Raw genomic sequence first — 24,768 nt, 5'->3', positions numbered from 1 at the left:
TTTGTTTGAATTTTCAAATCACTTTTCCATGTCAGCTGTTCTAGTGGCAAAACTTTAAATTTTAATGTATGATGCTTTATTTAAATGCTTCAATTACATCTTGGAATATGAAAGTAATAAACAGTGCATTAAATAATGCTGATTATTTTTTTTTTTGCTAGGGGCTGTACATCGCACCGACACAGGTAGGTCTTATGGCGACGATGGGATGGGAAAGGCCTAGGAGTTGGAAGGAAGCGGCCATGGCCTTAATTAAGGTACAGCCCCAGCATTTGCCTGGTGTGAAAATGGGAAACCACGGAAAACCATCTTCAGGGCTGCCGATAGTGGGATTCGAACCTACTATCTCCCGGATGCAAGCTCACAGCCGCGCGCCTCTACACGCACGGCCAACTCGCCCGGTATGCTGATTATTAAAGTATTCTCCAAACCTAACCTATGTTTTGGGTGATCCATGTCAAGATAATAAATCAAAGGGGTTATGAACCATTTTGACAGCTCTAATTCTACCAATATATCTTGGCATGGGACAGTTATGTATCTCTTTATTGAAGAGCTTAATTGGTAAAGAAATTTAGGCTACATATAAATACTCTATAATGTAACAAAGAATAGGCGTGTACATCATGAAAGGAAACAACGTGAATTTAACAAATGTATAACTCTACACAAAACCAATGCTTGTCTGTTGGGGTCTTATAAGTTAACAATGCTCAATTATAATAATTATCATAATATTAATGAAATAAATAACATAATTGCACACAGGTGAAAATAGTGATGTAGGTATTTAAAATATTATCCAACTTAGCCTAAGTTTTAGGTTATACAAGCCAAGTCAATAAACCGAAGGGTAAAAATACCGCGCGAGTTGGCCATGCGGTTAGGAGCGCGCAGCTGTGAGCTTGCATCCGGGAGATAGTGGGTTTTGAACCCCACTGCCGGCAGCCCTGAAGATGGTTTTCCGTGGTTTCCCATTTTCACACCAGGAAATTGCTGAGGCTGTGCCTAAGGCCACGGCCGCTTTGTTCCCATTCCTAGGCCTTTCCTGTCCCATCGTCGCCATAAGACCTATATGTGACGGTGTGACGTAAAGCAAAAAAAAAAGTAAAAGTCACAGCACCCAAAGACATTCCTGTATTGAGCGACTAAAATGTCACCAGGACACTTTTCTTTCCTGATATGCTCAGCTTGTTAAAAGCCAAATGTAATTAATGTTACTGGTTTCACGCCCCGCTAACTACTTCTACGATTTTCGGAGACGCCGATGTGCAGGAATTTAGTCCTGCAGGAGTTATTTTACGTGCCAGTAAATCTACCGACACGAGGCTGACGTATTTGAGCACCTTCAACTACCACCGGACTGAACCAGGATCGAACCTGCCAAGTTGGGGTCAGAAGGCCAGCACCTCAACAGTCTGAACCACTCAGCCCGACTTGTGAAAACTAGATGAAGTCATATTTATCTTTATCATGTTTAACTTTTTCCCTCCACAAAGATATTTAATTCTCTTTCATGGGCCCCGGAAGTGGGTAGGCCAGTTGTCCCAACCATAAATATATTTTTTTTTGGGAATGATAGATTATAGCCCTATAGTACTATGATCTTTCTTTCTTTCCTTCTTTCTTTCTTTCTTTCTTAATCAGTTTATCCTTCAGGGTTGGTTTTCTCTCGGACTCAGCGAGGGATTTCACCAATACCACTTCAAGGGCAGTGTCCTGGAACGTGAGACTTTAAGTACGGTGATGCAACTGATGAGGAGGGCCATTACCTCGCCCAGGCGGCCTCACCTGTTATGCTCAACAGGGGCCTTGTTGGAGGATGGGAGGATCGGAAGGGAGAGACAAGGAAGAGGGAAGGAAACGACCGTGGCCTTAGGTGCCTAGAGGAGAAGTAGGAAAATACGAAAAGCTACTTCGAGGATGGCTGAGGTGGGATTCGAAACCCTTCTACTCAGTTGACCTCCCGAGGCTGAGTAGACCCCGTTCCAATCCTCGTACTATTTGTTTTCAACTTTCATGGCAGAGCCGGGAATCGAAACCGGGCCTCCGGGAGTGGCACACATTAAACACGACACCACAGAAGCAGACTAGTACTATAATGCTACCTATATGTTTATGTTAGTGCTGAAATCCGATTTCTTAATTTACTAATGCTGAAAGCCCGAAAATGTAATGTTATTCTTTAATAGGGGAATCAGTCTAGAAGGAAATGTTAAAAATGATGCGATATCTATCCAGGTTCGTTGTTATCCTAATACTATGGGTTACAGTACATTGCACGTATATAAGACGCCACTTACAAACTTGCTTGTTATCCGCGAATTTCTGCGGCCACAAAAGTCACTATTTTTCAAGAATGATGACATTTACACATGATAGATTGTCTGATTGTGCTTTTTTGAACCTTTCTTCTGTCATTTTGAAGTTATTCGCGATCATGAATAATAAACAATCGGCTTTTAGCAACGGCTGGTAGAGCTCCATGCGGTACTGGATCGTGACGTCACAGCGCGCTGCTTACGTCAGAGGCCATTTCACTCGGCTTGCGGAAAGGCACTATTAAATATTTATTTAATGGTAGAAAACAAGGCAACATACCACAATGTAATACGTTTACGTACTATTTCATTGGTGTACTTTTCAAAAAAAGTATTTTTGAAAATGATGCATGTTCCCAATTTCTGTTATTAAACTTAATTCCTAAAATAATAAGCACCTGTGTTCATATCCTAATCAATAACTGTAACAAAAAACATTGCTATATAGCACTAGAAGTTGTTTTTATAGGCACTGCATCTTAAAACTACAGTAAGTTATTATCTTATTTAATGAAAATGGCTTCACTGTTACTAATCAAGCATCCTTCACCACAATATTTCTCCTAAAACTTCAGAGCATGTAACGAAGACAATTTCTGATGACAAGGAAGTATGTCAAGGACTCATTGGAGACTGCAGTATTTCATGTTTTACCCAAGCCTATCAGTTGCTCTTCTTAAAGTTTCATTTGGAAGCCTGTTCATATACTTAAAAAATCTTGGGATGTTAACAGTGACACCATGAGAAACAAGCATATCTTGTATATCAAATCCCTTATCAGCCATAACACAATCACCAAAGTGAATTTTTTCCAGAATGTCACTTCTTTCCATCACCTGTCTATAACTAGTTGCACCTCCATAACATTGTGAAATATATGAAGACTACAGGGGAAGAGGGAGGTAAAACAGGGAAATAGGGAGGTAAGTCATATTATTGCATCTATCAGAATGCAGCTCTGCAGAGTATGGAATGTACTAAGTGTGGCAACACTGCTGGAATAGAAGCAGTAAAAGAAGAAGGCCAACTATGGCATGCTGTTGTTTTGATAGTAATTATTGTGTGCCAGTTAAGTTAGAAGATGGATTCAAATACCCACGCAGAGAGTGAAGGTGATCAAGAACCGCGTACACCATATCAAAGTAGTAAAAAGAGAAAGTTTTAGTAGGATCAAGGATGCAAACAAAAAACTGAGAGCCCAGTCTCATGAGATTGGTATCCTTGTAATTGTACGTTAAAGTGTTTCAACTTATTGAAATAAAGCAGCGAAATAAAATCCAACGACTTCAATAGTTCACAATGTTGGGAGAAACAAACTGTACATTTGGCTGGTTTAATTTCAGCCCATGATATTAAACAGAGGAGGCCAAGAAAAGATGCCATCCTTCGAGGTAAAAGTTTCAAGTACAAGGTAATGGTGTTAAATGAAAATGATGCAAAAGAAATTGGCGTGTGTCAAAACGCTTTCAGGTCTTTGCATGGGATTTCTAAAAAGAGACTTGAAAATATCAGAGATCCGTAAGAAGTTAATTCACAAATAGGCATTGATATGCGTGGCAAACACACTAACCACCATAATAAATTATCAGTAGAAAATGAAAGGCTGGTTGTAGATCACATCTCGTCATTTAAAGGCTGTGAAAGTCATTATAAATGTCGGAAGGACATTTGATTGCTTTCAAGTCTTGCAAAATGAAAAATGCAAGACCGTAACGGGACACATGGCCCAATACTTGGAAGGAAGATAACACATATAAAGGAAAGAATCCTGACAACTTGGTGTCCTATGAAACATACCAAACAATTTTCAACACACGGTTCAATACTGCCTTTAGGTATCCCAGAAGTGACTCGTGCAGTACCTGTGATGAGTTTGTTGAAAATAAGAAATCACTGTTATCCCAGTTGAGTAAAGCAAGTGAGGAGGAGAAAGTTCAATTACAGAAGAGGATCATGTATCTGGAAACTCTACATAAAGTGCACATTCTTAAAGCTGAGACTTTTTACAATCACAAGAGAGAAGCAAGGATGAAGAGTAAAAAAGATCCCCTTACTGAATCAGTGTCCATAGATTGCAAAAAAAAAACCCCTCCCCTGTCCTAACATTTCTATAAATATTGTTTATTACAAGCAACAATTGAGTCTTTTCTTTCAATGTCCACCAATTGTCTGACAACAAGGCTATTTTCTATGTTTACCCTGAAACTGACAGCAGAAAAGGAGCAAATGCCATAGAATTCTTAGCCCAGAAGTCCGGCATTTAAATATCTTCTGTGACTCTGCAGCAGGGCATAACAAAAATTACTCTCTTTTCCGATACACTATATTGTCCACTAGCAGAAATGTCTACAGTTCATTCGTGTCACATTCCCAGTAAGAGGGCCTTCATACTTGGAATGTGACAGAGATATGGGACTGAGTGACAAATTCCTCAAGACTGGGTTGAGGTGTTCCAACGTGCAAGAGTGAAACCTGAACCCTTCACAATTATAGAAGTAGACGATGGAATGATCAGAGATTGGAGCAGCTTCCTTGATGATAACTACTGTAAGAAGTGTCCCATTCCAACCAGGCCAATCAAGGAACTGATCCGTGCCTAGTCATCCACCGAGAATTATACAATGCAGCATAGATTTCCACTCTTGTATGCAAGAAGAGATCAGGAAGAAGCGCTGTACGTGCTATGGAACCTAATGAATTTCGTTATCCTCCACGAGCATACCCGGAACATCTACCAACATCAGAAGAGAAGTTCAAAGACCTCCAAGAATTGAAAGTTTTTTGTTCTAAGGAGGCTCAAATCCCTTACATGAATATACCACATAAATTGCAAAGAAAATGAATGTGGAGAAACAATGTGATCAAATTTTGCTAAAACAATAATAGATTTGTTGACTTACCTCCCTACTCTGCTGTAAAAGGTGGCTCTTTGAAACAATTTTATTAATATTGTGTGCTTCTGTTGACAACAATTGCCTAATATTGTATGTCATAACAAAGAAATATGTTTGTTCCATAACCTACAGTCATTGTAAGATATCTAAAGACAAATGAACATTATTTGGTTTCAAACTTTAAATCAGCTCCTGTGTAACATTATGAAATCTTTACTTGCCTCCTTTTTCCTATTGTAGTCTTCATATGAAATCAACCACCCTGGTATTGAACCAACCAAAATCTTTATAGTGTTTCTATTTTTATAGGAGAAGAATGTTGCTTGTTGAGCCGTTTGAAGAGTTTTTTTGATGGGGCATTCAGTTGAGTCATGATCAAGCATGTGGTTGGATAACTAATTTTAAAATCAGCTGGCATATGAAACTTCACCAAGTATTAGGAATGTCTGAGACTTGGGAGACAGAAGCAGAACACATGAAACTCTCTTCTTTGTAGGGTAAATCCCTTCTTAGAATTATCATAGCCAAAAAAGAATAAATCTAGAACTTCTAAATGGGTAAGTGGTGGGCTACTTATATAGGTAAGATGATATGATGTAGATCCAAGAGAACAGCTAAAAAACCAACAGAAATTTCACATAACTTTCTAAACCACTGTAAAAGTGCAGCATGTTGTCATTTCCTTGGAAATTAAGTAAATTATAAGCCTATGGGATAAATCTGCTTTTAGTTTGGGTGAAGCGAGACACTCTAGAAATTTCATTTTTTAACTGTAGGCCTATTTCTTCAGTGTGTTCCAGTACTTGTAGACAGATTGTAGCCTTGCTGTATTCTGGTTGGGGTATGGTCAGTAGTTGAAACCCATAATTCTTCACCAATTGGAAAGGGACAAATGTTATCAATAACTTCAGAATCATTCTGGCTACTCACAGGAGGTTCACCAGACACATATCTGCCTCCTTGGATTAACAGTGGCTGTCTCCTGTTATATTTCTTTTCATTTCTTTCCTGTTTCACCGTCATCCTTTGCTTTTGTCCATGCAAATACTGAAGGCACAGCTGTCTTTTGCAAGGTCTTCTTGAGAGGTATATTGCCTCCTGAAAATGAACACAATGTGGTATGTTATGGAATAGCAGATCGTACTTTATGATTAACTTTTAATATAAATGTGTTAGGAGTATCTATGACTTCTGCAGATCTTTGTCAATCTACAGGGCAATAACTGCAAGCCGACTGCATATGCCTGTTATAAGTGCAGGATTAAAGGTTAGAATTAAAAAAATCAATTCTTGAGGCAATTAATTATCAATCAGGCATTGAATTACACATCCTACCTCACTATGTAGAGCTTGTATAATCCTTGGGTGTGAAATGAACGAAAGAAACAGTACTGCTGTCAGATGGATTCCATTTCATCTGACTAATTTATGTCCACCTTTGTTTTTCCAAAATGGTACATAGCAGCACGTACTAGGCATTATTCACACATGTAAAAGTCAGAATCTATAAAACTTTGTTAGCATTACCTATTAGCCATATTACGTATGGGACCAGTTCTGGTCATGCTGTACTTTGCACAAACTCAGCTACAGAATTCAGCAAAATCTCCCAATGGCACAGCCATGACATATCATAAATAATGCAAAACACATCCCTATGCCATGAAATGAGAGAAAGAACCCATTAAAATCCACAGTTCATGAGATTACCAAAACACACCACTCATGTGGAGTCATGGATCAAATTAATTCACAAATGAAGGCTACTCTTTATGGAGATGCTGATGCAAGTGCAATGGACTAGTTTAACTTGAAAACAGTTCTTTAAACCCATGGATAAATGGTGAAAAAAAAAAAAAAAAAAAGTCAATCTCAATTAGTAGGTGTTGTTATTACTGTTACTTGTGAGGTGTGGCTATGAAATTTTTACGTCCATTATTATTATCTACGTAGTTATGTACGGACTTTATTTGGTATAAATCATGGTCTATCATTTATTTGTGTGTTGTATGATCTGCCTCGTGTAACAAAACGTGAGGTTATGTCATGTATATTAATAAGACTTGATTTAATGTAAGAACACGTATTAAATAACACATAAATGGCACCAAACATGTGTCGAACCAGTCCCGAATTAAACATATTGTAACATAAGTCTGTGCAACTGTATAGCAGTGCATTGAATAGGTGGAACCTCTTAACTCTCTTTTTAACATTGTGACCCTAGAAGTGGCAAATCTTTTTATCTGTCTTGTGTCGCACCACACAAACACGTGTTATGGCTACAATGGGTTAAGACAGGGCCATAGCTGCGAATGAAGTGACCGTAGCCTTAATTAAGGTACAGCAGCCCGAACATTTGCATGATGTGAGGTTGGGAAACAACTGAAAACCATCTATCAGAGCTGTCGATAGTTGAGATTTGAACCCATATCTCTCAAATGCAAAGCTAAAAGTCTCGAAACGCGTACCCAAATCGCTCAGTCGCAGTGGTGATGTAGGACTTAAAGTCCTCATATTACTCCACACCACAGGCAGAGGTGATGAGGTGACTAGAAAATTCAGAACATTGCAGGTAAGGTACTGGACATCAAACATCTTGTTCACTACATTTATCAACAAAATGTTTCTTGTCTGGTAGCTCTGAGAAGAGCTATATCCATGAAATACTTTTGCCATTGCTGGGAGATCTTTAAAAAGATAGGTCCAGCAGCCACAGTTATTGCTTTCTTAGCACCACCCGGGGGGTCACGTGTAGGGCACTTTGAGGTTAAACCTACGGACGTTGCTACAGACAGTTCCTTACACAACATATTCACAACATATTTTCTGGTGAACATCTTCCTGGTGGACATCTACCACGTAAGATTTGGACAACTCCGAATCGGGTGAGAACAAATCATGGACGATGCAGGGATGCCCTTTATAAGTGGAAATATATTTCATCACCAGAGTGTGACTGTGGTGCATCCCGGCAGATGATCCCCCATATTGTAAGTGAATGTACACGACGTTCCTACACAGGTAGCCCGAGTGACACTTTGGAACCAACAGAGGAAGCCATACAGTGGATCACCCAACTGGACATTCTGCTATAAAACATGTTTCTTGTCTGATAGGATGTCCAACCCTTGTCCCGTTTGCCTACAGGGTTGGGTGTGAGGTGAGATGAATCTGTCGTGGCGGGTTTTTATGACCGGGAAACATTACTAAGACTCTTACCAAACGCCTCCATTAAATTTCACCATAATCAGTACAAGGTTAGTGAAGTTACAGACTTTTAACCATTAAAAATTGCCTTAAGCAATCACTGCATCGACTAGGTGGAAAATAAATAAATACTTAATTGTGAATCTATTGAAGTGCGATACGGACCATGAAGCTGATTTTATGTAATCATTTATGTGCATGCGCTGTGGCAATAAGTTACACAGAAAATGGCCGGGTGCAGGGGTTGAGGGCAGTGTGATGAGCATCTGGTCCGCAATGTGTTAAGAAGTAAGGTTAGGACAACGAGGCATGAAATGTCTAATAATTGCAGTGGTTTCAAGAGGAACCTCCCCAGCAATATGACCCAACAGAGGTTAAAAGAAGCTTCAACACCACAGATGATCTCCTCAGAAGCTTAATTTATTCCCTTCTGAAGTACTGACGTAGGAGTACCCAAAATAGTGCTGGATAGATTAACCACTACTTCAGAAGAAAGTGTGGAACAGAATTATTTTTCTGGCACACTGATGAAATGAAAAATCCACAGCCTATTTCCACTCATTCAACTGGGTTAGGAATGGAATGAATAAAGCCCCCATACAGCAGCAATGACATGAAATGTGCCACCTGCCAAAGCCTGTCACACTCCTCTGGGGCAATGAATAATGACCGACAGATGAAATGAAATATTGGAGAGTGTCCCTGGAATGAAAGATGACAGGGAAAACCGGAGTACCTGGACAAAAAACTGTCCCGCCTCCGTTTTGTCCAGCCCAAATCTCACATGGAAAGACCGAGATTTGAACCACGGAACCCAGTGGTAAGAGGCCAGCGCGCTGCCGCCTGAGCCATAGACGCTACATCTGGCACATCGATAAACAAAACAATTTGGATACTTCTCTAGCCTGAGAGAAGAAAGAAGCAATATAGATGCCATGGTGTGAGACAGGGTCCAAGTGATTTGAAAGTGCCCGACCTACAAAAAATATGAAACTTATAAAGTTCATCAGAACCCAGTTCTCCTCTCAAAGCATGAATAAGCTTCCAAATGAGAGCAAAGTTTGTCCTTCAAAGAATTCAATGGACTTGTGGCAATTCAATATGTTTCTTTACTACTGCAAATTTAGGGATGATCTTGCTGCTAAATTTGAATACAAAATGTTAGATTACAAAACTCAATGGGGAGAGTATAGTATTTACCGAGTTATGAAATGATGATGATAATTGTTTACAGTGGCCTAACAGCTAGGTCATCAGCCCCTAATGGTACAAGGTGTAATGAAATGCAAATTAAAACTTCAAAATCTATCCACTGACTACAATCGGAAACGAACGGTGATGAGAAAATGACCGTGAAACAAAAACAATTAGTGGATCCAATTCACAATGCCTTAATTACCGAGATAATGCTTGGGGGTCCAAAATCCACGTCACCGGCCCTTCACAATGGTAATAATCACAGGTAACAGACTCGTGTTTCTCGCATGATGGTAGTAATCACAGGTAATGTAAACCCATAGTATGTCACACACAAAGGCACCACTCGCAGGTAGCACAAACCCATGGCATTTTGCACATAAGGGCACCGCTCACAAGCAACGCAGATCCACGGTGCTTCTCACCTAGGTGTACTAATCACGGGCGTCGGTATTCCCATGATGTTCCTCACTTGGTGGAACTAATCAAAGGCCACGCATACTCATGGGTCCCTGCACGGATATACAAAACAATATCCGCAGCCGCTCCGCACCTGCGAATGGTTATCTGCATCCACAAAATGATTATCCGCGGATATTGTAAATACTGAACTACAGTATATTACACCCAAAATATTGAAACAGATAGATCTGTTAACATAATACAGTAGGCCTGAAACCTGGCACCAGAACCCCTACAGTGGCAGATTCATTAAGGACTTCCTCTTGTGAAAACTATACCAACGTATTCACCTTTGTTTCTTACTTCCATTAACTCTGCATTACTCGCTAGTGAGTGCAACGCTCACCTTCCGGTTTAAAGGCCATAATATGTGCATATAAAGTTGGAGGTATTTTTAATACATCAATTTGAGATAGTTATTTATTTACAAAGACGTGCAAGTGGAGTGGCCGAGCGTGTTAACGTGCTATGGGTTTGGAGCTAAGCTCTGCATTAGGGAGAAGTGTGGGTTCGAACCCCACCGTCGGCTGTCCTGAGAATGGTTTTCTATGGTTTCCGCTTACACTTCCAGGCAAATTCTGAGTCAGTTCCTATTCATAACGCACAGCTAACAAATTCCGTCCACCTCCTTATCCAAGTTCATTCACCATGATTCATTTCATCTAAGAGCTCCTCAACTGAGGTTGGCAACAGGAAGGGCATCCGGCCGTAAAATATGCGATATAAATTCATCTCACCTCATTCCCAACTCCGTATCAAGAAAAGGAACTTAGGGGTAGACAAATAACTTATTTAGGAAAACAAATATTTAAATCTAAACAAATTTGAGATTAGGAGGAGTATGTTCAGTATGAACTAAGTAATGCGAACATATATTCCAGCATAACAGGCAACAAACATTTTACACAGTTATAACTTCTGTTCCTTTCAGCACCTTTCCTGGAACATTGTTTCTGGATTCGAACATTTGTAGAGGGAGCATGCGGGCCCCACTTGGTGATTCCATCCTTTCCTGAAACGAATGGAATGCAGCCTTCAATCAACGAAAGTGCCTTTTCTTCCTCAGAACTTGCATATACTCTGTTTCAGAGTTAGGATCAATTTCGTAAACCTTATCTCTTTCATTACCATTATTTTCGGTGTTCAAGTACACTTCCTGCAAAGTTACACCCAATCACTACATTATCTGATCGGTGGATGCCATTATAACTTCTGTAAATTCACTAACAACAGTCACAATATAAAAATTTTGCATTAAACACAAGCATAAGACAAACCTAGACTTATTACAATGCACCAAATTGAGTAGCACAGTTACTTGCTACTGAGAGCACGGCTCACCAAAACATGCACTGTCGCGCCTAATAATGGACTGAGGGTCTTCATTTCCAAAAGTAATGGAAATAACTGACACATCCCCTTCCTAACAATCCGTTTGAAAGGAATATGGAGTCTCAAAAGTAGAAATGTTGTAATATTCTAACAACAAGCAATATACAATGGAGGTGAGCGCCGCACTCATCATGCGAGTAACCGAGGGTTAATTGAGGACAGCGGCCAGCTAGGCCGAGGTCAGATTTTCGGCTTCAGGGTCACAATGCTCTTTATATATCACCATTCTCCCATACCAATGTCAAGAGTCGCCTAACCACAAGCAAAAATAAGAGCATACCCGAGTGAAAATCAATAAATGTCATTATTTAGAAATTATCAGCAAAATTATCCGCATTGCCACACAGTTTGTATCCACCAAGACACTACCTTTGCGGATATCCACATCCGTGCAGGGCTCTACTCATGGGGTCGCTCACAGAGGGTATTAATCTTATGCAATGCAGAACCATGGTGCATCACACATTATGGTAACGCCTATAGAAAACACAATCCCATGGTATTCCTCACGTAATAATACTACTCTCTGGCAACACAGACCAACAGTTATCTTCAAATAGTGGTACTAATTACGGGCGCCGCTATTCCTGCGGTGTTTCTCACATAGTAAGACTAACCGCAGGCAACACAGACCCATGGTGCTGCACATAGTGTGGTACTACTCATAGGTACTGCAGGCTGTACTGAACACAGTGGAACGGACCAGTGGAATACACATTATCTCTTCCACAAGCAACACTCAGACCCATAGTGTTCTGCACAGAATGGTACTTCTCCTATATAACGCAGACTCTCACAAGGTGGTACCAGTCGCAAGTAACGTCGACCCATGCATCATCCCTTGGTCGCTCTTTTTAGTTGTCTCTTACAACAGGCAGGGGATACCGTGGGTGTAATCTATGCCTGCGCCCACCACACACAGGGGGAAGAGAGAGAGAGGGAAAAAGTAAAAAAGAAGGGATTCAACACTTCAAAAAATGAAGTACTAGAAAAAGAAAGACAAGAGCCACGAAGGGCATGAAAATGAATGACTCCCTAGGCCTCGAATGCTCTAATACCACTGGAGTTGGAAAAAAACAAGAGTTGACCAAGGGAGGTTGGACAGGATAGATGAAAGCGAGGAGCCTGGCACAAGTGGAAACAACACCAGGACACAGCTAAGGGCCCCATGGGCGCCAACCCATGCTCCCAAGTTGAGAGACCCTGTAGCACCTTTTAGTCGCCTCTTACGAAAGGCAGGGGATACCATGGTTGTATTCTTCATCTACATCCCTCACCCGCAGAGGGTAGAGATATGAAAAGTTTTGAACATCCACAAACGAAGAAGGCTCGCATACTGTCAAGATACAAGAAAGCTACTATTTTTGTTGATAGTTTAACACTGCACCAACTCTGACAAGATTTTTGGCAATGATGGGGTCAGAAAGAGCTAGAACTGAAGACGAAGCGACCAAGGTCTATTAAGGTACAACCCTAGCATTTGCTTTTGAGAACATGGAAAACCATGTAAAAACCATCTGCAGCACTACCAACAGTGAGGTTTGAACCCACCAACATATGAATGCAAGCTTCCAGCCACAGAGCCCAAAACAAAATGTGAACAATTAATCAGTGATCTCATCTACAAAAGGTTATATCTAAGTTCAAGAAGCTTTATAAAATTTTCAGAGTGAATGTATGACACGGCCCTAGTCTAAGACCTTAAGTTTAGAATGTATACAGCAAAGGAAGGGGAAGATTTCTATGCAGAGCTATACACAGCCCATCAATGATACGTTTTTACATTATTTCGTTCAAGAATCTCTGCATTCCAAGACCCAGAGTTTAATCAAGGTGTTCATCAATTGTATGGATTGCGTTAAGACACATAGAATCTCTATTTATAATGGCAGATAAAATGTTGATCTACAAGTTCTTACCTGACAATACTGGGCTGACTGGGGATACCCCACGGCATGTGGGTTGGAGGAACCTGCAACCAACCAGCAGGAGGGTCTTGACCTTGACCCTGTTGGGTCATTGGCATGAACTGGCCGAACATGCTGGGGCGAGGTGTCTCCATCGTGGGGAAGCTCTGTGCAAACTGCATCCTCGCAGGCTTTCCACTGCAAATCAAACACACAAAATAAACAATATGATAATGTTATTTGCTTTATATCCCACCAACTAATTTTACGGTTTTCAGAGATGCTGAGGTGCTGAAATTTAGTCCCACAGGAGTTATTTTACATGCCAGTAAATCTACTGACACAAGGCTGACGTATTTGAGCACCTTCAAGTTCAAATACCATTGGTCTGAGCCAGGATAGAACCTGCCAAGTTGGGGTCAGAAGGCCAGTGCCTCAACTGTTTTACAATATGAAGGAGAACAAAATTTTAAGGAAGTCAGGTGCAGAAAACAAAAGCAAATATTAGAAACAATTTCAAATGTTACTGCTGGGTCGAGATGGAAGGGAGGTTGTGGGTTTGGATCCCACTGGTGTCTGGTTGGCCATTTTTGTGCAGTACTTGACATCTCTTCAACACGTACTAAATGTACGTAACACGACCTAATAGGTTGAAAGTCGGTTTAAATTACAATGCGGTCGTGAAAATTCAATATTCAAAAATAGCATTGTTGAAAATGAAACTGGCGTGAAAGGGAAGTGCACTGTCCCTTTACTATTTATTATTAATAGACAATTGAGAAAATATTTCAAAATTCCCAAGCATACACGTGTAATAGAACACACCCGTTACATACTACAAACAGGTGTATAAGATACCCACGATTAAAAGAACATGAACAAGTTGCAATAATAAATTTATTTTACTAATTTGCCTTGTTCTGCTTGGTGTAGTTGAGGCTATGAAGCCTTCTCTTACACTAAGCCAAGGTTTACAATTACATGAACTGTACAATTAAAGTTACTAGGGAATATTTTTTAAGTAACACATGAAATAATGCTACTTGTGTCAGGAATTTTGAGATTATTATAATAATAAATCATAATTTGAATATTAAAACAGTCACAGACAACAACAACAACATCATCATCATCATCATCATCATAGAACCCCTCCAGCGTGCCGGGTAGGGTGGTGTTGAACGAGCCTTTGCCATCGAAATGTCCAGAAATGCCTTCTCTCTCACCACTGGCCTTTTTCCTTCAACCGTTCTTTCTAGGCATGCATGTAGTGTTCTTGGGCCAGGCAACTAAATACATAGTAAATATTTCTTATACTGGATTTAGAATGATGGGCTAATGCCACGAAATTTTAAGATCACAAGAATCTTTTCTAAACAGCTGAAGATGCCAAAAATAGGGACAAAACATGTCCTGCTTTATTAATTTTATTACTACTAGGTACCGGTATACGTAATTCTTGTAAATATGCATGGTAATGGTATGGAGGTGGACCTATTTAAAAAGGAAAACTTATTTTCTCCCCACTGAATCACAGTATATCAACATCCTGCGTCCATGTATGTTACCTCTCGTGTGACAGTATCGTGATGCCATTTTTCAACATGACAATACACATCCACACATGACAGATGTCTGTATGAAGTGATGGCGTGATATTGAGGTACCCCACATCACCAGTAAGATCCCCAAATCAGTCTCCAATAGAACGTGCGGGACCAGTGCAGACATCAACTCCGTTCAGGATATCAAAGGACCAGTTACAATAGCTGTGGGCCAACTTGCCTCAGGAGAGGATACAATGGCTTTGACACTCTTTCCAACCTTATGATATGGTACGTTTCAAGTTTTGACTGTCTGAAAAACATCTGAACCATTAAGAGAAGGATAATTATGTTCAACTGGTTTGCATTATTCCTAATCGTTTTTTCAAGTATTTGACGAGCAGTTTTCTTAAACCAGGGAAAGATTGCAAAGGACCATGAAGTAATTGATGATTGAGAGGATCAACAGTAAGAGCTGCTTTCGACACATTAATTTAGAAATTTTCATACAGATGCAGACTCTTAACAAAAAATGATCATTATGTGTTTTTGTTTTGTAACAATATTCTGAGACTAGAATTAGACGTTTATATTTCATAGGGTGATATATTTAATGTTTTTCTTATATCACTTAACCAAGAACAGTTCAACAATGATTATAAATGTTTAACTTAATTATTTTAATGCGTTACGCATAAATTAAGAATTGTGATTTTATGATTTAGCGAGTCCAAGAAAAAATTGGTGATTATTATGCCACTGAAGAAGAGAATGTAAGATCTCAAAACACGTACGGTTTGGTAAGGTCCAGCTAGTTACAAGACCATTGGACTTGGTTGGTTAGGTCTGGCTAGTGCGAAGAGCACTGCGCTGTGGACAAGCAAAGGGATTCTGGAGGCATAAGCCTTCAGGTTAGAGCCACAAAGCGGCCAACAGGCCTCTAGCAATCCCTGGAGTCCTGCTAAAATGTAATATATTAAATAATGTTATTGGTTTTATGTTCCACTAACTACTTTTTAAGGGTTTTTTGGAAACAATGAGGTGCCAGCATTTTTTCCCACAGGAGTTCTTTTATGCGCCAGTAAATCTACCGACACAGAGCTGAGGTAATTGAGCCCCTTAAAATACCACCGGGCAGAGCCAGAATCGAACCTGCCAACTTGGGCTCAAAAAGCCAGCGCCTTAACTTGTAATACCATTGTTACACAGTCAGCAGAATTCAGTTTGGTCAAATATTTTAAAGTCTAACTTATTTTATAGCATTTTACCTAAAATCAAGGGCATTTTCTTGATCATATGGCCCTGCCCTGCAAGATCCACCAACAACATGTTTGAAATCACGTAAGCCACCCTTGGTTGATTTAGAAGGTATCAATTCTTTCGACATGATCTACAAGTGGCAACAATGTTTGAACGAACACCCAACAATGCTCACCTGATTGAAAATCCTACAAAGAAGGTAGAGGTATTCCATCTACCACGCCAAGCCTGGTCGAAGCTGAACCGCAATAGAATGGGTCAAGGGAGGTGGTGGTCACACCTTAAAGAAATGGGGTTTCCATACATCTGCTGCCCGTGACTGTGGAGTGGAGGACCAAACCATACAACACATTGTTCAGGAGTGTCCACTTCGTGCATTTGACGGTGGTCTGAAGACTCTACACTCTGACACCATGTGCTCTGGAATGGTTGTCAAATTTGGATATTTCCATTTGATTATTTGTGTCAACTTTTGTGTACTTGTACAACCATGCGATATATATATTTAACATCTGCCCTCTAGTTATTAGTAATTAGTTTAATGGTCCAAACACGCAGGTCGCTAATGGGCGTCAAATAGAAAGATCAGGCAATCTAACATGCCTTTGGACACTCCCAGCACAATAGCCATATGATTAAAAAAAGTTTAAAGTTTGTTTTGACTTTGTGCGCCCCAAATGAAGTCATAGTGAGTTACAAAAATTTTTTTTACATGTATTCATTTGGGTCTTTTTTGTAGTCAAGGATGAATTCTGATAAAATGGGGTGACTGATTTATATTAGTATTAGTTATTGACAATATCACTAACACACTTGTATAAAATGCCTTAATTTATTTAATTTATTATCCACCGCGCGAGTTGATCATGTGGTTAGGGCCGCGCAACTGTGATCTTGCATCCGGAAGACAGTGGTTTCGAACCTCACTGTTGGCAGCCCTGAAGATGGTTTTCCACGGTTTCCCATTTTCAAACCAGGCAAATGCTGAGGCTGTACCTTAATTAAGGCCACGGCCGCTTCCTTCCAATTCCTAGGCCTTTCCTATCCCATAATCGCCGTGTTGGTGCGACGTCAATTTAATTGTAAAAAAAAAAATTCACTTTATGTTCACCATCCTGAGTCAAATACAGTGGGGCAAATTTTCGTTTATAGCTAGGGGAGTTAAGGATTGGAATAATGTACCAAGGCAAATGTTCAATAAATTTCCTAATTCTTTGCAATCATTTAAGAAAAGGCTAGGAAAACAACAGATAGGAAATCTGCCACCTGGGCGACTGCCCTATATGCAGATCAATGTTGACCGATTGATTGACTGATTCAGTTCCAAATTCCGTTAAGTCCTACCTGCAGAACCAACATAAAATACTTATTTACAAATATTCTAACAAAGTATGATTTTAACACTATTTGCAGATCAGAGAGTAAATTATACCATATAAAATTAAAGGAAGAAGTATACAAAAGAAATTTTGGAAACAAAGGACAGTTTTTTGCAATTCCTGTAAAATTTTGTTCCAGGTTTTGGAAATGGGCGAGTCAAGAATCAACTGATTATCTTTGAACTTTCAACTCGCATATAGTAGGCTTGCATTAAAAACCTTGATTTTTATCACTGTCAGTATTAGGCCTATATGGTTAAATGGCAAAGCAAAAGCTCTGTTGGATTTTAAAACTCTTGAGTGCAGAAGAAAAAATTGCGGTGATCGAAAGAAAAAATTAATTTATTGTATGTTCTCGACATATATACATACGAGTTTAGAAACCTTGTTACCGAGCTCGATAGCTGCAGTCGTTTAACTGCGGCCAGTATCCAGTAATTAATTAGAATAATAACAGTAAGTTATTTATTAAACTGATCACGTAATCAATACAATAAGTCACTGTCTTGGATGATTTACATTGATCTATTAACTAAAAATGGTACAGGTTTCGCCTAGTATAAAGGCATCATCAGCCATTGTCTTAACCTCGGAATAAAAATAAGCACTTGATTAACATATAATAAGATTAAATTAATTTTTAAAATCTTGAAGAGACTTAAACTAAAATTAACATTAAAAATAACAATGTTGGTTTTAAACATTTTTTTTACAATGCAAAGAATTACAAAGGTGAAAAATATTAAAATTATTGACATTAAAAGGCTACTATTACAAGTAAAATGGACAAAGCAACAGACTGTGATGAACAAGTACTAAGATTGCTGTAAAATTAAGTTGAGCGATTGGCGGTTACAATTAGACTCTGACGAGAATGACGATCAGTCATATTTATTCAAAAAGTAATATTGAGAAAATAATGTTGAAGGTTAGTCAAGAGATCACTATATTCCTTTCTAGGAGACAAAAGACGAAAGTCATAGGCATATGGTAGAAATGTAGAACACATTGATGAGAAGATAAAAAGTTGTAGATTAAAGGTTGAAGAACAGTGTTAAAATTGGACTTCTGTGGACCATCTCAATTTGAAGCGATGTTAAAATGTTGTCAAGAATACGAGTTTATTGACAGTTAAATCATTTGACGAGGTGAAGGTAACTTGTATGTTATGAATTAAGTGTATTGACAACTGTGGACTTCTTACTACGAGTGTTGTAGCTGTAGTTTTATTTATTACATGTAACAGTATCCAGTATTCAGGAGATAGTGGGTTCGAACCCCACTGTCGGCAGCCATGACGATGGTTTTCCGTGGTTTCCCATTTTCACACCAGGCAAATGCTGGGGCTGTACCTTAATGAAGGTCATGGCTGCTTCCTTCCCAGTCCCAGCCCCTTCCTGTCCCATCGTCGCCATAAGACCTATCTGTGTCGGTGTGACGTATAGCCAATAGCAAAAAAAAAAAAAAAAAGAAACCTTGCAAGTCAGACGGGGATTTTAAACACAAAGATTTCTTAGAATGCAACTCACAACCCAAGACATATGGGGATCAGACATAGGGGGAGTAATAATATCAATGTGTGTCATTGTAGATTGTCATTCACTGTTGCTTACATATTAAAACTTCAATCATGTCTTCTGACTGAAGTAGAGGAAGAAAGCTAGTAAAATTTGCTTTGGCTCAGACAGATGGTAAGTTACCATATTTCACTCAGTCAGCAGACCAACTAACAGATATGAATATTCTCTCTATGCTTTACTGTTTAGGTTAGCTACTAACAGACTAGCCTACTTGTAATTACAATAGAATCATACTCCCCTCCTCACTTTAGGATAAATACTGTCATTAATTTATTACAGAACTAGACTTAGATGCCAGTGTACAAAGAAATTATAGTCAAATGCCAATGAGAGAATAAGCAAGTACACCAAAACACACTAAAAATAAAATAAACTAGACATCTAGGTGACAGAAATAATTTTTCTTTCAGTTGACCCATGAGAGGTAATGCAAGGTACTGAAATCTCGAACTAGTGCGCCTGTTTGGTTGGCTATACTGATAATACAGTGTCCCAATCCCGGTGGGGCCAGGAGACAACATGCATGTTCCAAGCAGTATATAATCTCCCCCGTATTCTATTACCGATATTACATTCGTTGCTTATTTATGCACCCAACAGCACCCCCCACCCCAATCTTTTTTTTTTTTTTTTTTTTTTTTTTTTTACAGGTGGTGCTGGAAGTGGTTTCCTTCAGCATTCAAACATTCCTGGCATCTTCTAATGAAATTTCTATTCGCACATGTAAGTTCCTGTTGCATTATTGTCCTAATTACTGTTATGTTTTTCTAAATAATGTTATTGGCTTTACGTCCTACTAACTACTTGTATGGTTTTCCGAGACACAGAGGTGCTGGAATTTAGTCCCGCAGGAATTCTTTTACGTGCCAGTAAAATTACAGACACGAGGCTGACGTATTTGAGCACCTTCAAATGCCACCGGACTGAACCAGGATCGAACCTGATAAGTTGGGGTCAGAAGGCCAGCGCCTCAACCATCTGATGGTGGTGGTGGTGATTATTGTTTTAAGAGGAAGTACAACTAGGCAACCATCCTCTATATAACACTAATCGGAGGGAAGAATGGAAGGGGTCCGACACTTCGAAAAATAAAGATATCGGCCAAAGGAAGACAAGGGCCACGAAGGGTGTGAAAATGAAAGACTCCCTAGCCCTCGCAAACCTAATAGTGTCGGGGTCGGAAAAGAACAAGTGTTGACCAAGAGAGGTCGGATAGGATAGATGAAAGTGAGGAGTCTGGCACAAGTGGAAGCAATGCCAGGACTCAGCTGAGGGCCTCGTGGTCGCCAACCCACGCTCCAAAGTTCAGAGCCCCTGGGGCCCCTTTTAGTCGCCTCCTACGACAGGCAGGGGATACCGTGGGTGTTATTCTACCGCCCCCACCCACAGGGGGAATCAACCGTCTGAGCCACTCAGCCCAGCTATATTGTTTCTTCATTATAGAACTTGCTTTACATCGCACCAACATAGTTGTTATGGCAACAATGGGATAGGTAAGGCCTAGAAGTGGGAAGGAATCGGCTGTGGACTTAACACACAGCCAGGTGCATGCCAGGTGCAAAAATGGGAAACCACAGAAAACCACCTTCAGGGCTGCCGGGGCTTGAATATATTCTTTTTAAGTTCATCTATGGTGCACGGATTATTTCTGTAAAATAATTTTTTTTTTTAATTTTTTTTTAAATTTTTTTTCCCCCCAGCATTAAGTGATCCCGTTGTTCTAAATTTATACACAAGAAATCTGTTTGTCTACCTGGAACTGGAACCCCAGCATAGTGTCTGCAGAAATCTTCTCTTAAGTTTCCCTGACTTTCCCTGGCCAGCAAAGAAAAAATTCCCTGACTCACAAAAACTGAGTGACAAATTAATTCACTGAACAGCATGTTTTACAAGGGAAAAAAAAGGAAATTCCAGCTGCCACCATCCCCACAGCTGGCCTAATTCTCTCTCCACTTCCTTTTTTTCCAATTATTTATGGAAAAACAAATACACTGATGGCATTTTACATATAAACAAATATTTTAATGGTAACATGTCCCTTTACCTCATCATTTCCAATGAACAAAGTACAACCAACTTATTAAGAAATTCAAATATGAAAATAAAGTTATTTTACCACAGCAATCTAATACTATTTTACGTGGATTTAAAGCACTCTTGAGATCAAAAGCGATTAACTTGTGTTTGTAATGGAGATGAATATAACAAATTCCAATTAGTCTAGGTCTATATGCAAAGCAGTTTTCAAATTTGAAGATCAGTCAGACAAGATAGGAATGAAAGAAGAAAAGTTTGCACTTATCGAAAAGATTACAGTTTAGCTTTAGCACGTCGAGCAGGGCTATCTTTAAAAAAGATTGTACAGAGACCTGAAAAAATGAAAAAGGTCCCAATCAATCCTGATCAGCATTTAGGGTAGTCACCCAGGTGGCAGTTTCCCTATCCGTTTTGGAGATCCCAGTTTTCATGGCTCCATTCACTGTATGCAAACTGCATAATGCCTATACCAAGAAGAGATTTGCCTTTTGGGTTTAACACTTGCAAATGATTTCCAAGATTTTTTAAAATAAAACTGAGCTTAACTTTCAGCCCATCCATTGAGACTTTCAAAATATTTCCTAAAGGTAAGGAGAGTCCATGTATAAACCCATTTATTAAGTGATCTGCAGTTGCCCTGCCTAAAAATACACTGTTCCAATACCTTGTTGAAACTTTTTGAAGATTTACATCCCAAAACCTTACACACAAGTCCATTTGTCCTCTTTGGACAGATCTGTTTAACAATTCATCAAAACAAGCAACGCAATCAGAGCACTGCCTTAAGTCACTTTGCAAACTTTCTTTAAAACAGGGGGCTAATCCATGATTAACATAGGAAGCCTTGTCTTACCCATGGTAAAGTTTTGAGCAATTTTACTATCTGGGAACATTGTTTTAAATGCTGCGGAAGTTTCATCACAAGAGTTGAGGGACATCTTTCCAGTGACAACGTGGAGAGCCCACATGGCTTTAGCCAATATAACATCAGCTGCATTCATACTGAAGGTCTTTAAACTCATCTAACCTGTTCCTGGCACTGCTAATTCCTTTGTAACTGTAGATGTAGGTAGTACTGACTCTTGGCTGTGTATCTCCAAGTGGAGAAGGAGTAGAGGTATTCTTTGCAAAGAAAGAAACTGTTCGCTGGGAATACTTAGCTTTTATGTATTTTATATGAGTAGGTCCTTTAGCATGGGTAACATATTACCAAGTTTGAAAGATTTACAACAGATTTTGCAATATGCTCAAGTTGCATCATTTACCAATATGTCCAACCAACCACTCCATTCAAGAAACACTTTACTGTCTAGCCAGAGTTTATTAAATGTACATTGCTTGTTAGCCATTGTCATGAGTTTCAAGCAAGCATCCTAAAACTGAAATTAAAAAGAATAACATAAAAATGGTTGAAAGAAATGATGCAAGGGCACAACAAAAATTGTAGAAATATGGTGCACTTCTTGCGAAAAGATACATGAAAAAGACATTCTACAATAGCCTCGGTTACCGCAGGCTAGAGAATAAAAATATTCCCTCAAATCCATCATTGGGGACATCCCAGGTTTTTGTCTATTTCCCTGACATTCCCAGTTTTTGTCTATTTCCCTGACCATAATATTTTTCTCTGACTTTCCATGACTTTCTAGAATGTGGACACTATGCCCAGGAAATCTCTCCTGAAATTGCTTACACACCACTCTAAAATACACTGTTGTTGCACGTGTGTCATACATAAATGCTTTTTTCACGTGTGTATTTCACTGGCATTTCAAGGGTATAGTAATGTAATAAATCTAATTAATTATACTGTAATTCAGCCACACGTGCTCTTGCCAACAAACTTAACACTTCATGGCTTCACACGACACACAAACTCGAGTAACTGCCCGCCTCGTGGCTGTGCAGTGAGTTAGCATGAGTTATGAATGCACTGTTCGGAGTGTGCATGTGCATGTCGACTGCCGGCCCCACTGGAAGCGGGACACACTTTACTTTGTCTACCTTCATTCACATGCATCTCCAGTGTTCATTGCCTTGGGAAAAGAAAATGACCAGTTAATGTGACTGGGGTGCCCAACGGACCTGCATGTAACTTAAGCTTTGTGAAACTTTTCGCGTACTAAAGATTAGGTTGTTCTAAGTGCTTATAGTTCATGTGCATGAAGCACATGAAAAATGTTTGTGAGCCTTGCAATGATGTTGGAAATCACACAACTAAACTTACAACGAAACAGAACTGAACTGAAATAAAATCGCCTTCACAAAATATTGGACCGGGCAAGTTGGCCATGCGGTTAGAGACGTGCGGCTGTGAGCTTGCATCCGGGAGTTAGTGGGCTCGAATCCCACTGTCGGCAGCCATGAATATGGTTTTCCGTGATTTCCCATTTTCACACCAGGCAAATGCTGGAGCTGTACCTTAATTAAGGCCACGGCCACTTCCTTCCAACTCCTAGGCCTTTCCTATCCTATCGTCACCATAAGACCTGTCTGTGTCGGTGCGACGTAAAGCCACTAGCAAAAAAAAAATATATATATATATTGGAAAGAGATTACACTCAAATGAAATCCGACCCTAGGCACTCAACAAAACACACACACACACACCTATGCAATCAAGACATTTTCACACACTGATGTCTGCAAGCATGTCAAAATTGACCCATGAGCATACTAAGTTAAATACCTACATTATAATATTTTAAAGATTACAACCAGTCTTGTAAATTGTATAAATCAATCTGCCCTGAGATCCAGCCGTAACAGACTTTTGAGGGCAATTACAATCCAGATTTAGAATAGAGTTTAGAATTATAAACTACTGGGATATCTGGCAGGTTCTTCCCCAGCAGAGAAACACAAATTGGTATTGGGATTATTTATTTACAACATTTTTGTATAGAAATATGGAAGATCTAGAGAAAAAGGGTGAGCCCCCATGTACATACAAAATGTTCCCTAGACCTGCACAAACTAGCTTGTGCTGAATCAGTCGACTTTGGTTATCTTCGAGATTCGTATTGGCAACCTTTGAAACACAAACTAAGAATCGCATATCATCGCTGTTTGTTGGCTTAAGATAATAAAGGTTTAGAAAATTCATATCGATCGATCATATTATTCGATTCAATTCAGATTTCATTTCCATTCAGTTGACAGTATTACCGGAACCGACAGTGCTCCCTTCTTACTCCTCAACCGAGTACAAAAATCTATCACTAAAAAGTGTGCGTACTATAAAAGACAATTTTTGTTACAAAAATAGATCTAGCATGACTTATACAATAATGATACTAGACTTTAAAATGTTACAATATGCTCCAATATAGGCCTTCTGCCTTAAGCAGGATCTAGATTGTATATTAGGAACAATATATTATTATGCTCCACTATACTGCTCTCAACAGGACCCAGATAAAGTATTAGGAACAATATACTATTTTTTTTTTAGTGTCCCCTTAAATGTTGTTCATTTCAAATTTAAATAAAAGAAAGCATTCATGCCAACAATAGGTCTCATAGATTAACAGGAAATCCCCATGACTTATGATCAAAAAAATTGAGAGCTAAATATTCAATTGC

General features: G+C 39.4%; 1 protein-coding gene across 3 annotated transcripts in view; it reads right to left on the bottom strand.

Moving 5' to 3' along the window:
* Window positions 1-24,768, bottom strand: part of LOC136886446 (uncharacterized) — an 89,233-nt gene that overhangs the window by 63,538 nt on the left and 927 nt on the right. For all 3 annotated transcript variants that reach the window (XM_067159225.2, XM_067159227.2, XM_067159226.2), the window contains exon 2: window positions 13,396-13,581. In XM_067159225.2, coding sequence (XP_067015326.1) covers window positions 13,396-13,565 — 170 coding nt within the window. In that variant the 5' untranslated portion in view covers window positions 13,566-13,581. The remainder of the gene's footprint in view (window positions 1-13,395; window positions 13,582-24,768) is intronic.

The sequence above is a fragment of the Anabrus simplex genome, chromosome X (assembly GCF_040414725.1).
Source record: "Anabrus simplex isolate iqAnaSimp1 chromosome X, ASM4041472v1, whole genome shotgun sequence".
Lineage (NCBI taxonomy): Eukaryota > Metazoa > Arthropoda > Insecta > Orthoptera > Tettigoniidae > Anabrus > Anabrus simplex.
This window is presented reverse-complemented; position numbering and strand designations above follow the sequence as displayed.